This window comes from Centruroides vittatus, unplaced genomic scaffold (genome assembly GCF_030686945.1).
Source record: "Centruroides vittatus isolate TY-2023 unplaced genomic scaffold, ASM3068694v2 contig_15, whole genome shotgun sequence".
Lineage (NCBI taxonomy): Eukaryota > Metazoa > Arthropoda > Arachnida > Scorpiones > Buthidae > Centruroides > Centruroides vittatus.
In genome coordinates, this window is record NW_027120927.1 from 162,515 (window position 1) to 181,225 (window position 18,711).

The 18,711-nt window shown below is 33.9% G+C and overlaps 1 protein-coding gene across 1 annotated transcript in view; it reads right to left on the minus strand.

Moving 5' to 3' along the window:
- The window catches only part of RagC-D (Ras-related GTP binding C/D), a 51,046-nt gene that overhangs the window by 28,501 nt on the left and 3,834 nt on the right, over window positions 1–18,711 (minus strand). Inside the window, exon 2 of the mRNA XM_067262505.1 lies at window positions 11,452–11,600. Coding sequence (XP_067118606.1) covers window positions 11,452–11,600 — 149 coding nt within the window. The remainder of the gene's footprint in view (window positions 1–11,451; window positions 11,601–18,711) is intronic.

Below are 18,711 nucleotides of genomic sequence, written 5' to 3' on the forward strand. Positions count from 1 at the left end.
AACGTGACTTTGTCACTTAATTCTAAGTATTTTTATAAAATTGGCTTTATCATCTTTACTATATTTTTTACAATTTATGAAAATTTTTTACTATTATGTAAATATGACTTTCAAAAACAAGTTAACTACAAGATTAAAAATGCCAGGTATTTCCTGGTGTTTGAAAAATTGCCATTCAGTGAGAAATTTGTAATGAAATCAAAATTATACATGTGCCTGAAGAGGTTGGTAACAAACTGTTGAATTTACTCTCACACACCCTTGTCAGTTGGCATTACATAAAAATATGGACATGGCTACTTATACATACAGTATGTATACACAATTGGCTATTTATACAAATTGATTGTATGCACTATTAGTGCAATTAATATTTTGATAAAAACTACACAATTATAAATAATTATAGTTTTGTTTATTAAAGTTCAGTTACAATGTTGTTCAATAAAGTAATCAATAAACTATGAAGTATCATTAAATCAGTGAAATATAAGTACAGTAATGAAATTTAAAGTAGATTGGAAGGTATACCAATAAAGTAAAATAAATATATTTTTTTATTCTGTATTTTAATTTTTTTTCTGTAAAAAGTGGTCTGCTTAGTCTTTCTCTTCAGACATCCTTTGGATTTAATTTTAGTTTTGAATTTTAAGTTTTTATTTGATTGATTTGAACAGGGCTCGTTATTAGACCGAATTTGTTCTTCGGGTTCAATTGTACTAAGCACACTACTCTCGTGTTCAAAAAGAGAAATTCCATTTCTTGCATTGCTTTCTACTACTTTTAATTCCTCTACATATTTATTAAAGGTTTGCATTCCATAATTAGACAAAATATCTGCAATATTTTTAGTTATTGCCAGTGCCGTATTAAATTTTTCCCTATCCGATAATATTTTGTCGGGACAATCAAAATCATCAGTAAAAGTTTCATCTTCAATATGATCATCAATGTCTACATTTACATCATCTGTATCCATACTTGGTGCATTTTCAATTGAAATAATGTATCTTGCATGAAAGCAAGTTTTTGAAAATATGTCCAAATTATTATATTTTCTTATCATAAGAATATGACAACATGGTGCACTAAAAAAATTCCAAAATGAACAAGAACATGTTTCCACCGACGTATTATAAAATTTTGATATTTTGCTATCAAGATTTTCCTCAATGCCATTATTTTTAATTCTCATTTCAGACTCTAAAGTTTTAAATAATTTTAACTGTCTATGAAATAATTTTACTCCCATCTCTGTGAGGGCTTCAGAACATTCTTCCAGTATCTTTCTTATTTCGATATCACTATCCATAATTTTAAAAGCTTTTTGTTTATTTTTGGCTAATTTGTTATTTATTCTTGAATCAATACAGTTTATGATCTCCTTGATATATAAATAAACTGTTGGCAAACTATGATATTTGGTCTGTATGTATTGTTTAAGGGTCCAAAATGATTGTTCAATTCTGTTCGTTGTAGTGTCTCCCATTAATGGTAAATGTTTTTTAAAAGAATGTACCCACATTTCTTTACAGCTATTGCAATTTTTAAGGAATTGTTCAAGTGATACATATTTATCTTTTGTTCTTATAAAAACTTGTACAGACTTACAAATTTTCAAAAAATTCTTTTTTCTGTTCTTCATATTCCTCATATGGTTGCAAATACAAGCATTTCTTGAATTTATCCAATATTTTATGCTTCTCATCAATTTGGCAATTATATGCAGTAAACACTAACCATTTAATATATTTAATAACATAAAATTTGCGAAGTAAAATAGTTGCACTGGAGAAAACGTCTCTTATTGCTTTTATTTCGGTAAAATCTTTGTCGATTAAAAAAATGGACAGATTGGTCATACATATTTTTTAAAATTCATTCATACAATACATGAATGTTGAATATGTTTCTTTAGCAATAAATGCCATAGCTGCAAATTCTGATTTGTCGGTTATACTAAAGTAATAACAAAATCCTAAAAGTTTATAATTTTCAACATTAAACCCAAAAGAAACATCTATTTGTATAACTGGGCACCGAGAATTATTATACGGTAGAGCATCGATTTATCCGACCCCCGATTAACCGACTTGTCGGTTAACCGACCGCGTTCTAGTCGGCAAATTCAAATGTCCACTAGTGATGTGGTGCTACAATATTTGGTGATGTCTTGGCTACTTTAATATTATTTTTGTTAAATTTTTGCATGTTTTAGCTGGCAGCACTGGCTCGACCACGAAAGGGAGGCTAGTATTTAAACCAGGCCTAATACACTATACTAATAATGTATTTTCTCATACTTTTCGGTTATCCGACTTTTCAGTTATCCGACCAATCCCAGTCAAGTCGGATAATCGATGCTCTACTGTAATTTAGAACCATTTCTGAGGAGGCTATAAATAGTGATTCCACTTTGTCATCTTTTTTTTATAGAGTACACACCACTATTTTCTTCAATTTCTGCTAAAAATTCCATTAAATTATTTTGGTCTGTTTCTGTACTTGTAGGAAAAAGTTTCTTTCACAAATTTTGAATGTCCTTTCGTATAAACTTTTTTCCACTTTTCTTATTCAAAATGCAATCATGTCATCTTTGGCACTAGATAATAACAAATCCGTTGCTGTATCATAGTCATTTTCATTCATTTTTTTTGCCTTGCCGTAATATCCATATTCTTTTCAAATTGTATGATTATGATTAAGTAACATTTTTGTTAGTGTCCATTTTTCATTTTTACCTCTATAAAAATTTATTTGTGCTGGACAACTCTTGTAATAGTAATGTTGATTTGGACGTTTTCCCTGACATTTTGAAATTTACTTAATATCATGACAACATACTAGATACATCCAATACACCTTATTGCTGAGAACATATATTTATTACGTCCAACTAACGTTTTCGGCCCACTTTATGGGCCATCCTCAGGTTACAATTGTTCGACTCTAATACAATATCGAACACGTTCAAAACTAAACTAAATTAGAACATACATTTTAAAATTTAAACAAATAGAACAAGTATAACACCCAATAATAAATAAGAAAATCCAAATAAAACACAAATGTAAATGCAAATAAAATACGGTGACTGGCCGTAAACATTAAGGAAAAATTCCTTATCCTTTAACGCATATATCTATTGAGCCTCTGTAGAAGCATTATTATGTGTGTTACTTTTTACCATGTACTTCCATGATGACGGTAACCCCGTCGCATCTTTATAATTTAAACATCCGCCAGACAAACCCGCTCTGTAAATTTCGCATTTCTCCGTTATGGATGACAACGTTGGCGAGTGTATTTTTGCAAGGATTTTGGCATCCTCCCATTGCACAACAGAACCATCGGCTTGCGCCATCCTGGATAACGCTGTTGAACACTTGTTTTTTGCGACATCATACTGGTGCTCTTTAATCCTCACTCTAAGGTTTCTATTGGTGACCCCTACGTAGTCCTTATCAATTCCCAATTGCTCATTTTTGTATGGAATCGCATAAACTCCTGCCTGCTCTCTATCGCCAATTCTTTCTTTGTCATTTCTAATCAATCTATATACTGTGGGGGCCCTTTTGCATAATATACTGGCGTTTTTGTGTCTCGATATTTGCTTCATAATAGGGAAGAGACATTTATTATAGGTAAACTTTGTGAAGTTACCCCCAGCTTCAGGTTTCTTCTTAGAGTTGTTCTTAGGCTTTACGTATGCTGTTATTAAACGCTCTATAGACCTTGTTCCAAACCCTAACTCCTTTGCCACCATTTTTATTCTACCCAGCTCATCCATTGTGTCCATTACATTCGAGCAATACAAAAACGCTCTTCTGATTAGGGCTCTAAATGCGGATAATTTATAAACGGTTGGGTCATTAGAATTTGCCGGAATATACATCGGATCATGCGTGGGTTTGATGTACACCTTTGTGTACAAAGTTCCATTCTTAAATTCAATGCCAACATCCAAGAAGTGCAGTTGCTTGCTACTAATTTGCTCAAGGTTAAGTTTTAAGCCATGCTGGTTAGAGTTCATTTGGTCTAAGAATCGTTGAATCATTGCGTCATTATTCCAAATAATTAGAACGTCGTCTACATATCTTTTGTACATGATTATGTATTCATTATAGTTGAAAATCGTCATGCGTTCCATTTTTCTCACCACCAACTCACAGAGCAGGCCAGACATCGGGCTGCCCATAGGGACCCCTCTTAACTGCTTGTAAACTTTACCTTGGAAACTGAAAAATGACTGAAAGCATATCAGATCAACCATTGTCTCTAAATCTTTTTTGTGTTCGTATGCTTTTGGGTGCAAGTCACATAACAGGTTCATTAACTCTTCAAAACATGAGGTAAGATTTATTGATGGAAACATACTCTCGAAATCCATAACAGTCCCAATTTCTTTGTCCATTAACGATATATCATGCAGGTTATTAACTAAACTAAAAGCGTCCTTTGTGACGAATTGGTAGTCTTCAATTAGTGGTGCTAAATGCCTATGCATACGTTTTTCCAGAATGTAGGTTGGTCCTTTACATTTCTCTACTACCGGTCTGACCTCCTTACCGCTTTTATGTATCTTTGCGAACCCAAACAACCTCGGTACGCCTGGGCAGGTGATGTGGGCCCCTTTTAGGAAAGGGAACAACGATGCTATGGGCGATTTTTCTAATCTTCTTAATTTTCTGTCAATTCTTTCAACAACAGTTCGGTCCACCTCTTCACACTCCGTTTTCCGTTTTATTTGGATTTTCTTATTTATTATTGGGTGTTATACTTGTTCTATTTGTTTAAATTTTAAAATGTATGTTCTAATTTAGTTTAGTTTTGAACGTGTTCGATATTGTATTAGAGTCGAACAATTGTAACCTGAGGATGGCCCATAAAGTGGGCCGAAAACGTTAGTTGGACGTAATAAATATATGTTCTCAGCAATAAGGTGTATTGGATGTATCTAGTATATTTAGTAAGAAGGCTGAGTTTGAGTTAATGATCATGACAACATTTGTATAAAACTTGTTTTTGAGATCAAGTTCTAATGACAAATGGATGATAATGTTCTCCACAAAATGCATTAACAGATGTTGATAATTATTCATAGTCATAGAATTTTTGGCCAACATTAAAATTATGATCATTAATGTTATTTTCATTATCATTGGACATTTGTTCGTCATCTGAAATTAAAGTTAGAATATTTAAAATAAAATTATAAAAATTCACTGTCCAATACCTTTTCAATATTTTCAGGATCCATATTTTCAATTGACACAAACAAACAACAATAAATAAACGACTCACTTAACAAAACTTGGATATCCACATAACTAAACTCTTACCAAGCTACTACACCTACAAAATGAATACTATTGCACAGCAGACGGCACTCGTAGCTACTTTACCGTCACCGGCAGAAAAATCCATTTTAATACAATATTATGGAGGTGTCAGGTTTAGCTGAATGGATGGTTTTGGCATTGCTAACTTGTACACATACTATAATTATGTATGAATGGCCAGTTGCACATAACATACCGTATGTTTAAATAGTCAATTGAGTATACATACGGTATGTATAAATAGCCACTTTGTAAAAAAATATTTATGTTGCAAGCAGTTTCAACAGTATATAACTATCCTCTTCAGACAGAATAGTTTATAGAAAACAAAACATTCAAATTCAAAAATAGAATCCAAATAAAAACTAAAGTTTTACAAATCATTTTTTCTGTACACACATTGTATATATATATATATAATTTTAAATACCATTTACAAAATTATACAATATTACAAAACTATAATTATATGTAAAAGAAAAACATTATAAATAAAACTAGATTAAAATAATTAATAATAAAATAAACAGTAAATGAACAAAATAAATGTATAGCAGTGCCAATGATGCTGTAAGGTGCTTTATCATAAACCATGTGATTTACAGCTTTGTGGTTAAACAGTGCTGTCCACAGTTCTGGTCTATCTAACAGTGTTACAGGTGACATTGTTGAGGTATAAAGGGATTCCCATATGAATAATGTTTTTTGACCACTACAGTGTTTTAGGAGAGTTTGCAATCAAAGCCACTCAAAGTTATTCCCTATCATTTTTTTAGCTAGTTCTGTTGTAATTTGTTACATACATCATCATCACAATGTCCCGAAACATGGTAGCAGAGCATTCTAGTATTGGCTCCAATATATAATACTTTTGACCCAGTTAGCAGATTTCATAAGGGTATAGCACTCGAAAAATTTAGGGTATATATCTCATATTTTCCATAGAACATAACTTTATTTCTATCATTACAAAATATCCTATGCAACACGGGCTGAGTGCTAGTGGCAAAATATAGCCAAATTTCTTGAAAACACGACAAATACTTAATGAAGAGAAACTCAGGTATGAAATGGCCAGTGTTGTGAAAACCAACTCCTTACAATACAAAGTGGAAAGTGGAAATAACATGCCTTTGACCCAGTTGACTAGATGTTTGAACTTGGCCAAATAATACCCAGCACTGCAAATTGCCAATTTAAAAAGGGTAAACTTGAAGGATGTAAGGACACTCTGCATATCAGCACTATAATAACAAAGTTTTTGTACATGAAGGGTTGAAAAGCCATAGAAGAAACAATGTAAGGAGGTTCACCAAAAAAAGGAGATCTTTGCATCTTTTCGCTCCTTTTTAGTAAATGAAATAGTCAGGAAAATAGCACACAGTGGTTGTATAAAATCCAATAACTATCAGTGCCTTCCCACACTAATAGAATATCTTCAACATACCTCAAATATAGATGGGGATAATGTATGGTGAGAGTGATCTAAAATTTCTGAACTCTATGGTTCTCACAACCAAGTGCCAAACTGGCCAATAGAGGCAAACCCATAGGCACTCCCTTCTTTTATAAGTAAATTGAGCTAATTACTGAGAACAATTATTTCTATTTCCATTGAAACAGAGATAATTGTTCTCAGTAATTAGTAAAAGTGACTTTATTCTCAAATAATAAGGTGTTTGCAAGCATGACTGCTTCAAAATGGGACACAAACATATAATGCAAACAAATCAATACAGTTTGAAAAGTCGGTACAAAATTGGAGGTATAGTCCAAATGCCACTTGAAGCAAAGTCCCTTACAAACTTTGCTTCAAGTGATGAAGACAAGACAAGATTAAAGCTAAGAACAAGGGCATTAATTTTTCTAACAAGTACTTTTTCTAGGAAATACATTGGATGGGAGCACTTATTTACTAAGGGGCAAAGTGGCAAGACAAGACTTGTGTGCTTTTACCTAAAAAAATAGTCTGAGACATGCTACATTGGCTGGTGGATCTAGAGGTCCAGATAATGCTGATGCACCCAACATAGCAACAACAACTTTTACTTTTCTCAACACTGAAGAGATTGGATCTTCCTTCATTAACACCAATCATGACTGTAGCAGAAAATCATTAGCCCCATGCAAAAAGTCATCATTTCTGCAGAATACAAACTTCTTTATCTAAGGCCAAAAGTCTGTGATAAATTTATTCACTGTTTCAATTAAAGAAAAAAATATATTTCTCTTACAGACAATACATATAAAATGTGTCTTTTATCTAGACGTCCTTTCTCATGCAGTTGAGGGATAAGGTCGACTCCGCCGTGGAATTGTCTTATCCCTCAACTGCATGAGAAAGGATGTCTAGATAAAAGACACATTTTATATGTATTGTCTGTAAGAGAAATATATTTTTTTCTTTAATTGTATTTAATCGTCCTGGCTTATTTTAAAAATTATTCACTGTTTATTTTATTACTAGTGGACCCAGCCACGCATTGCTATGGCTCAAAATGTATCTATTATAAATGTATAACACTTTCCCCACGGGATTTCAAAAAGTCCCTTCTTAGTGTACATCCTCTCTATGTACCCTATTAAAACACAATCAAAAATGCAGAAAACCACATCTAAAATAGTATAATAGAAGCCAAGTTTTTCACGGTAAGCCTTAACTGTCCCTTTCCCCTAGTGGGGGAGGAATTTCGACATGTATATTATATAAAAACACGTGCTTATTCAAATGCAATGTTGTATCAAAATTTTAAAGGAATCAGTAGGAACAAACAAACATTACATTTTATTCATACAGATACATGATGATCTGGTTTAGTTCATCCAAATAATGCCTCACAGAAAAGCAAACTTAGGTCGTCATACTCGTGAAGTTAGCACCATCTGTTGGACATAAAAGCCTTAATACTGTCCTTCTTCCCCAAGGGGAATTTCGACATCTATATTATATAAAAACACACCTGTATTAAAATGCAACATTGTGTGAAAATTTCAAAGGAATCGGTGAAGAACTTTTAGAGATTAGCTATTAGGAACAAATGAACATTACATTTTCATTTATATAGATTAATTACTAATGTTAATGGATGATGAGGTGAGAACTGTAATGGACTACAAAAGCTTATACCCCTCTATTAAAAAAATCAAATCATGCATGATAGCATTTTTAGAGTTCATGCACAACAATAACCCAGATTTGGCTTGTTACAATAATGAATTGGTAGAACAGCTAGCCTCATTTGTTACAAATCGTTTTTCACCTTTAATGGCTGTCAGTACAGACAAAAAAGAAGGAGTCCCAATGAGAAGTCCCATGTCAGGACTGTTATGTGAGCTTGTGTTCAGAAAACTAGAAAGAAGTGTCCTTTGTGATTTCAAGACTGATGTTGTGTATTTTAAAAGATACGTAGACGATGTCTTTGTGCTATGGAAGAGTAATCGAAAAATCAATGAATTTATTAGCAAGATCAACAACAACAGTGATGGCCTTAAGTTGAAGATTGAACAGAAAGGTTCCTTGTGGATACATTTTTTGGACATAGATATTGAATTCAAGGAAAGGCATTTGGTCACTAATATGTATGTCAAACCAACGCAAAGCCCATTGTACATGCCATCACACTCCAACGATCTATTTCAATACAAAATGGCTGCATTCCGTGCCCTCATTAAAAGAGCTTTTCTCTATTGCAGTAATATAATTGATAGGCAAAAAAAAATCAATAGGATAACTCAGATTGCCAGAATGCTAGGATACAATGAGAACGTGATAACAGCACTGATCAGAAGCTACAAAATAAGCAAAGCAAGGGCTCCAGGTAAAGATTTCTCTAAAATCGCAAGTTCATTTATGATAGAAGTAAAAAAGCCATCACAAAAGAAATTTCAGATCGAAAAAACATCCATGTTAATTTTCAAGAGAGCTCCCAATTTGTATAAAATATTAAGGAATGACAAAGACAAAATTGATAAAGAAAGAAGAGCAGGAGTAAACCAGATTCCATATGAAAACTTAGAATTAGACATCACGAAAAATTATATTGGTGTCACTAAGAGAAATTTGGGAGTCAGATTGAGAGAATGTAAGTACAATGTCAATAAAGGACTGAATGCCACGATAGTATCACAGATGGCACAAGCTGAAGGCTCTGTGGTCAAGTGGGATGGAAACAATTATTATTAAACCAGTGCATTCCCTGACTTTGACAATAAGCACTGAAAGGACTGAAATCTATAAATGTAGATTGCATGATACATGCATTAATGCTGGGGATGCTGAAGGATTACCATCAGCCTGGAAATATCTAATTAAAAAATTGGAGAGCACTTAATTTATGCCTTGATTCTTTTTTTTCATTTTTCATACTTCGTATATGATATTATTATATAACTTTATAATATTTTGTTTTATTTATCCTATACATGTATTCATATATACAGGGTGACAATAATTAACCCGTACAAAGTTTGTAGCAATGCTGCACCTGAACTTTTTTACTGTCACCAATTTACATAATATTGTTTAATTCTCCATGATTTCCTGCCCGTGTAGATATACTTTCGATGTAATAAGGGTTAGTTCTTTATTTTTTTAATGGTGTCGAACAAATGTTGTGCAATTTTAGAGCTATTCCGGCAAGGAAAGCATCAATGTGAAATTGTTCGTCTGCTCGGTGTTCCAAAAATGACAGTCTCAGATGCAGTTCGGCGATTCAAGGAGCTTGGCCACAATGGTGACCGTCCCGGACGTGGAAGAAAGCGCACTGTCAACACGTCTAGGAACCGCAAGATCATCACAAAGCGAGTTGACTGACATGCGAAGGTCTCCACGAGAAAAATTGCTCGTGAGATCACAATCAATCGCGAATCGGTGCGGTTCATGGCGAAAAAGGAACTCGTACTCAAGCCCTACAAGTTCCAAAAGGTTCAGCTCCTCACCGATGAAAACAAGTGCGTGAGACTCCAAAGATCCCGTTAACTCAAGCGTCGGGCCGCAGGTCGACAATGGGAGTGCATTCTCTTCACAGACGAGAAGCTTTTCTCCGTACAACCATCAAAACGACAGGAACTGGTCCGCGGGGGCTCCTGGAAGCTCAGCCGTCATCGAACATCCCAAAATCCAATGTCAGTCATGGTTTGGGGCGGAATTTGTGCGAGCGGCAAGACACCCCTTGTTTTCGTCAATCAAGGGGCCAAAATCAATCAAGATGTGTACCACCCTGACATTTTCGAGGCTGTGGTACTTCTGTGGGCTCAGCAGCATTTTGTCAGTGCGAAATGGACGTTTCAGCAGGACTCGGCGCCGACACACAGGGCGAAGAAGACTCAGGAGTGTGCAAGGCTCATTTTTCCGATTTCATCTCGTCTGCGGAATGGCCACCGTACTCGCCGAATCTGAACCCAATGGACTACAGTGTGTGGTCCATTTTGGAGGCCAGGGCCTGTTCTAAGCGCCATGAAAGTTTGGAGTCGCTGAAGCAATCCTTGCGCTGGGAGTGAGACAAACTGTCTCCAGAAGAGTGCGGCCCATCGCTGAGAATTTCAAAACGCGTTTGGGGCTCTGCATCAAAGCAAAAGGAGTCCACTTTGAAACTGGCTGAATATCTGATTAATACGTAAAGTATTGTCACTGTTATATGCTTTTGTTTTGCTAATTTTCATTTCTTTAATAAATTTACGATACAAAAAACTTGTACGGGTTAATTATTGTCACCCTGTATACATATTGTTATTTATAATAATTTTATTTTATGTTTTTATTTTTATACATGTATATGCTTATTTTCTTCGTTAATTTATTTGTATTTAAATTTTGTTCCATTTGTTTATATTCAAATTTTGTTTTACCTGATGATGGCCAATAGATTTGGCTGAAAACGTTTTGTTCTGTTTTTATTAAATTTTCTCAGAAACGTAAAGTGTTGTGTTTTGAATTTATAGGTCTACAATTTTTTCAAATTGCAGACCAATAATTCATTTTAACCCAGAAATGAAAGTTACATTATGCAAAGTGTTTGTAATTTTTCAAAGCATGCTGTTTCTAACACTGATTGCACAAATATTTTGTCTCTCAGAATTACTTTTATATCAATTATTTTATTGCCCTTACCTTCTAAGCCCCATCAATAGAATACGGGGCTTGCATTCACCTGGAAGAGAATTGGGATAATCGCCATCTCCCTCGTCAAGTCCATAGTTAAAATCTTTTGGGAAGGATCCACAGGCCACGTGCGGATAATTGTCGTCATCTTCGTATGACTATCAAAAATATTGACATTTTAATTATTTTATACTTTTTGATAAAATTGTAACAGAGTTTAATAAAACTCTATCCAACATTAATATTTGTTCAGGTATCATTTAACAAAGTAACAGCTGAACAAATTTATTTTCATCAGATCAAATCTTAAAATTACAAACATCTCATACAAATTTGCAATTTCAGTTTAAAGCCAAATGTTTTTATAATTAAATTATACCAAAACTGTTAATTAATAATACAGATTTGTCAAATTCAGTATTAAGTTTGATAAAATTACAAGTGAAAATCAGTAACTAATCATTGCACAATCTTTTGTAGGAATAAAATGTTTAAACTGTACAAGCAAATTTATCATTTTTTATAGTTTATAATTTCAGAAGTATGATCTGTTCTATAGAAGGGGTATAACTAGATTGCCACTCAGAGCCCATCAGAGAAAAAAAAATCATCTGTTTTCCGCTTATCTTTTCCAAATAATGAAACTACTCTGGTCATGAGCTAACATACTAGATTATTTTTCTACTTCAATATCATTGTTATTTGTATAAGCAGTGTTTCTAAAAGAAAAGCCAAAAATGGTCTTTTCCCCAACTGCTCTATTCTCTCAGCAGCATTAGATATGATAAGGAAGAGTTATCATCAGAAATCATTTTTAAAAAAACCTAATTACTCCTTGCTGGAGTATTGTTAAGAATGTCCACTTAACATTTAATTTAAAAATCAGAATGCATTTGTCATTACTGTGTCAAATTCCCTACAGATAGTTTTTCTAGTTCAAGATTTAACTGAAACTTTTTTCCAACTTAATTGCCAAGAAAGCAGATTGCACACATTCATCCACTCATGTGAAACTAATTATTTGGATATCAAAAACTATTACTCTATTTAAACAAACAACACTTCTAGCTCTTATTATTGCCTTTTGTAACAATTAGATTATATAATCTATTACATGCAAGGAGCTTTATTCAAAATGTCTCTATTATTAAAAATTTTTAAAAAATATTCTAAAGACAAAGTCAAAAGTTAACATTTTTTAATTTCTTAAAGAGAAAACAACACCTTTCTTAAATTCCAGCAAAAGTTTAACTATATAAAAACGTTTTCAACTGATTTCATCAGTCTTCTTCAGTTACTCGAACAAAAAAACAAAAAGAAAGAACCAAATTCAAATTTACAAAATCACGAGAATGGAAAGAATTCTCGTGATTGCGCAGACTATGCAAAAACGATGTACCGATAAACGGTAAAAAATGCAAATTCTTGACAAAAAAATGCAGATTCTTGACAAACTATATATAATATCACAATCTTACGCTATCCAATGAATGATTTCCAAGCAGACGATAGCCCATCTGCGTCCCTGTGGTTGATGCATAGTCTGCATAGTTTTTGCATAGTCTGCGCAATCACGAGAATTCTTTCCATTCTCGTGATTTTGTAAATTTGAATTTGGTTCTTTCTTTTTGTTTTTTTGTTCGAGTAACTGAAGAAGACTGATGAAATCAGTTGAAAACGTTTTTATATAGTTAAACTTTTGCTGGAATTTAAGAAAGGTGTTGTTTTCTCTTTATTATACCAGTTCCAGTAGGTTCGTTATTCATTTTTATTTAATTTCTTAACATTAATTAAAACAGAACAATTATTAATAATTGAAACTACACAAAAAACTTTCTTTTGACTCTTTCCACCCCTTGAACGCTACCTTTTCCTTTGGCCAATAACTACATAAGTTCAAAAATATGTACGATACGGCAGTGATTTAAATTCAATTTCTAAGTTTGATCTTTCAATTTTAACATAAGGTCAAAGCGATAAGGATGTCAGCTTGTTAATTAAAAGAATTCAATTTGAGTACAAAGTAAATTGTGAAATTTTCACAAGTGATTTGACATAAATGTATTGACACTCCTCAAGGTCTACATTAATGTGTAGGCACACCTACTCATAATCCAGAATACCACCTTGTTATCAGTCATATACTTTTATTTTGTATCTGTGTAATAGATCTGAATAAATTGGGCTAGGTCATATTACTATATCAATATCATTCTTAGATAAGTGGCAATGAGTAAATACTCAATGTTTAAATCTTTCTTCCAGAAAAATGCTTTAATGCATTTTTCTAACTTGCTGAAACACTGAATTAAATCCTATTTTGATGCATGTTATATTTTAGAAGTTGATGCTTGGCAAGCATCAACTTCTAAAATATAACATGTATCTCAACCAACTATATACATCCCATACCCAATTTCTTTGATGTGCAAGCTAACCATTCAATATTTATTGTGTAAGAACTCAGAAAGTAGTGTGTTACGTAATAAATCTGTCAAGAATGATAAATCAAAGCTACATTAATCTTTCCCTCCACGAAAAACCTTCATAATCCAGTGGTAGGTGTTTCTACAACAGCTAACGTTTTCAACCCCGTCAAGGTCTTCTTCAGGCACAGCTCATAAGAAATTTCAAATACCAGTGAATGGAACAAAAAACCGAAGCAAATTCTATTCCATATTTGGAATCATGGAATTGGAAGATAAGATGGAACATTATGCTCGTGTTGGGATGTTGTTTACGCATGCCGATCTTTGAATATAAATTGAATTAAATCAATGTGAAGTTATTTGTGGGTGTACATTTCCCTCCTAACAATATTTCCAGACGTGCGAGATGTTAATTGCATCCTTGTAGTTGATGCATGTGTTCTGCAATCCCGCCTTATATATCTCTAGAGTCTCCAATGTTCTAAGTTGGTCCGTATGGCGTGACATTCTGATTAAACGAGCATTTAGGAGGTCTGCTGTGATTCCCAGTTGTGTGGTATAAGTTGCCAGTGTGGTAGATTGTTTATTGTTGGCAATGTCTTACCTGTGCTCCCAGAGGCGCTGATGGAGAGAGCGTTTGGTCGAACCCACATAGACCAAACTTCTATTAAATCTGTCATCCCAAAGGGGAACCTCATATATACCTGGTGAGTGTTTCATGTCCAAACTGTCCTTCCCATTTCGAAGTAAGCTGTATAGCAACCTTGGCCTTTTATAAGCTATTTTATTTTGGGTGATAAATGAGATTTCTCTGTATATTGCATCCAGATGGTGGTTAGACTCTACTATTTTTCTTGCATTATCATCAACGGATCCTACCTCGGCGTTTAGGTTGTTACGAGTATTTCCCTGTGTGTAATTGCAGGCTATGCCATACACCATGTTCCTATCGTAACCGTGCTGTGATGCCACTTCCTGGATATGGCTGAGCTCGGCCAATGCGTCTTCGTATTTCGAGTTGTGCGTGAACGCGCGCTTAATTAGTGCCCTAAAAGCCGCAATCTTATACGAATATGGATCTTCCGAGATAGCTGGTATGAACAAAGGTACATGGCATTTTTTATAAAATACCCTATGAGTGGTCTTATTATCCCTTATTTGAATGTCCGAGTCGAGGAAATGCATGGAAATGTTGCTTTTTTGTTCCAATTTAACGCTTAGCCCATACGGGTTGTTGTTCATTGCATTGATAAACCTATTGATGTCCGGCTCTGCTTTCCATATGATAAGGATGTCATCTACATACCTCCTGTACAGGAGGATATTGGGAAGGAATGAAGGGATGATTTGTTGTTCAAGTCTCCTGATCACTAGCTCGCATAAGTCCCCCGATAGAGGGCTGCCCATGGGGACACCTCGTTTTTGTACGTACGTTTTGTTATTGAACCGGAAAAAGGATGAGTAACAGAAGATGTGCGCTAATTCTAGGATTTGTTTGCGGTGGTGTTCCGAGGTAGGATCCGTTGATAATAATGCAAGAAAAATAGTAGAGTACAACCACCATCTGGATGCAATATACAAAGAAATCTCATTTATCACCCAAAATAAAATAGCTTATAAAAGGCCAAGGTTGCTATACAGCTAAAAAAACTTACTTTAAGCCTGTTACCGGTGTGCTTCACTTAAAAAACCGTTACGAACATTTTCGAACTATTAAGTTCTTCCTCAGGTAACTGACGACCGTTAATCGAATGCAATTCGAATAAAATCCTACTGGAATACGATTCCGAATTCTATCGCTTGGATCGGTGACGTCATCCAGGCATGCGCTCCTTTACCGGCTGTGTGCTATCTTAAGTTCTTGTTTACGAGTGCTTGCCATGCAGTTGACAGGGCGATTTCGTGTAGTAGCATACAGTTGCTATACAGCTTACTTCGAAATGGGAAGGACAGTTTGGACATGAAACACTCACCAGGTATATATGAGGTTCCCCTTTGGGATGACAGATTTAATAGAAGTTTGGTCTATGTGGGTTCGACCAAACGCTCTCTCCATCAGCGCCTCTGGGAGCACAGGTAAGACATTGCCAACAATAAACAATCTACCACACTGGCAACTTATACCACACAACTGGGAATCACAGCAGACCTCCTAAATGCTCGTTTAATCAGAATGTCACGCCATACGGACCAACTTAGAACATTGGAGACTCTAGAGATATATAAGGCGGGATTGCAGAACACATGCATCAACTACAAGGATGCAATTAACATCTCGCACGTCTGGAAATATTGTTAGGAGGGAAATGTACACCCACAAATAACTTCACATTGATTTAATTCAATTTATATTCAAAGATCGGCATGCGTAAACAACATCCCAACACGAGCATAATGTTCCATCTTATCTTCCAATTCCATGATTCCAAATATGGAATAGAATTTGCTTCGGTTTTTTGTTCCATTCACTGGTATTTGAAATTTCTTATGAGCTGTGCTTGAAGAAGACCTCGACGGGGTTGAAAACGTTAGCGGTTGTAGAAACACCTACCACTGGATTATGAAGGTTTTTCGTGGAGGGAAGAATTATAATTCATCCAGTGTATAGTAAGAAGTATATTTGCTACTTTAATCTTTCTATTATGTTAACCTCTAGTTGAAAATTGGGTTAATTCTCAAAATATGATAATTATATCTTCTACTAGGTCTAACACTTAGACAAAACCCTTAAAATTCAACAAGAAAATTTTGTTTAACTCTTTCTGTCTTGCAGACTACTGATCTACAGGATACAACTACTGCCAACATTTTGTCATACCCAAAACATGCAGATAAGATTTGCCGACAATTTAGATGTTTACATAATGTGCTAAAATACGACTTGCAGGTTGATCTGAACAGGTGCAAGAGCATTTGTTAATCTAACATGGAATTTTGGTCTCACCATTGATTGGTTTGGCAATGCAACAAGCAAAAAATTTAACAAACTAGATTTTCTGCAACAAGAATATGACTTGTTATCAACATTGCCGACGAGTTGCAAGTTTGTCCATGTAAACTGCAGTTCCAGGGAACAAAATTCCATCAGTAATATTACATAAGCTAGCCTTAAGAGAACCTGACTTCACACCCATCACAAGTTTCATCAAGACCAAAACAGACTATTTCTGAGATTTCCAGCTCATACAACTATAAAAATCTGAGATTCTAATATGGATTTGACAAAGTCTTTTGAAATAGCAGATCAATTTCTATTATCTCAGCAATTGTCTATCTTAATACATAAAAGATTATTATTAAAATATAGCACCATTATAATTTAAACACCTTAGTATTGAATGGAGTAAACAATTATTAATTTTTAGTTATTCCTCCATCAAAACCAATATTTTTTCAATATAATTTAATCGTAAAAATCGTGTACGAATATTAACGTCTTTTGATAAATTAAGAATTCACTGACTTTTAATCATGACAAACAACTTTGTTTTACATGAATAAGCATGAAGCAAAGTTGTATTTAATATCCAATGTTTGTGTGCATTTGTGTAGCACACATGCCAAAAGGTAGCATGTGTGCTACACAAATGTGTGCTACATTTATGTAGCACACAATGCACAACCAGACTACTTTAATCCCTATTTAAAAAGTTATTGTTATAAACTTATATTGTGCTTTATTATCAATGTATGAAAGCTACTCACAATTAGCAGAACTGAGAAATATTCACAATTCTTCTCTAAACAATAAAATTCAGTATCATTTCATAATGCAGACAATAAGCATTCTGTTCCATGATGATTAAGATTCACTAAAAATCTCCCATTCTCCAGCCAAAGTTAGTCAATTTAAAGCCTTTATAAATGGCTTTAACTTAAGATTATTGTTGGCCAATACATCTTTTATATTGGTAGAGAGAAATTCATACTAGAATTATGAACTAGTCCTATCAACTCTATATGAGTCAAATATCTCCAATACACCAATGTTGACAAGTTACTCTAGTAACAGATAATCAAGCCATACCAGATGATTATAGCATGTAATCTTCAAACAGGAAAAGTTTTGAATGTTTTTTACCCATAATCATGATTGATAATTGGCACAAACTCCATTTAATTAAAATAATTTTTTGGCCCAAAAATCAGTTTTTGCATGTTTGTACCAGAAAAATCATACAAAAACTTTACTTCAATCCCTGTTCATTAGACAATTGCTAACCACTCCCCATTATGACAAAATGCAAAAATCCCCTCTCTTCTAGAATGGAAATATCATTAATGACTCCATAACAGAGGATCATCTAGATCACATGTTTAAATGAAACCTAGGCAGAATTCAAGATACATTTCTCATTACGCTGATGAGAATTCTCAATACAACAAAATCAGGCTTTAAAAGACCATTAAAATAAAAAATAAAACTGAAATACAGTAACTTAAGTTCAGAAAACCTAGTACTGACCCTGGTAACCTCTTCTGATTCAGTTGCTGGCAATTACACAATTTACAGAAAATTAAACTTTAAGTCCCTATGATATGTTCTGGATCATTGAAGAGATCAGCCATTATGCATACTTGCTATAGCAGATTAGACATTAAACAGAAAATAAAGTTTATGAGGCTGATAAAAAAAAGATATGGTAATGCAACAATGCTGTAAAATGCCACTGCAAATAACTAATTTAGTTAGAATGGAGTTTATATGAATTTATAAATAAAATTTTCAGACAAACTATTAGACCAATTACCAGTACATGTAAACACCACTGTTAAACCTTTACTTCCAGTAAGAAATAATACACAGACAAACACTTTTAATCTTAATCAAGGTCGATCT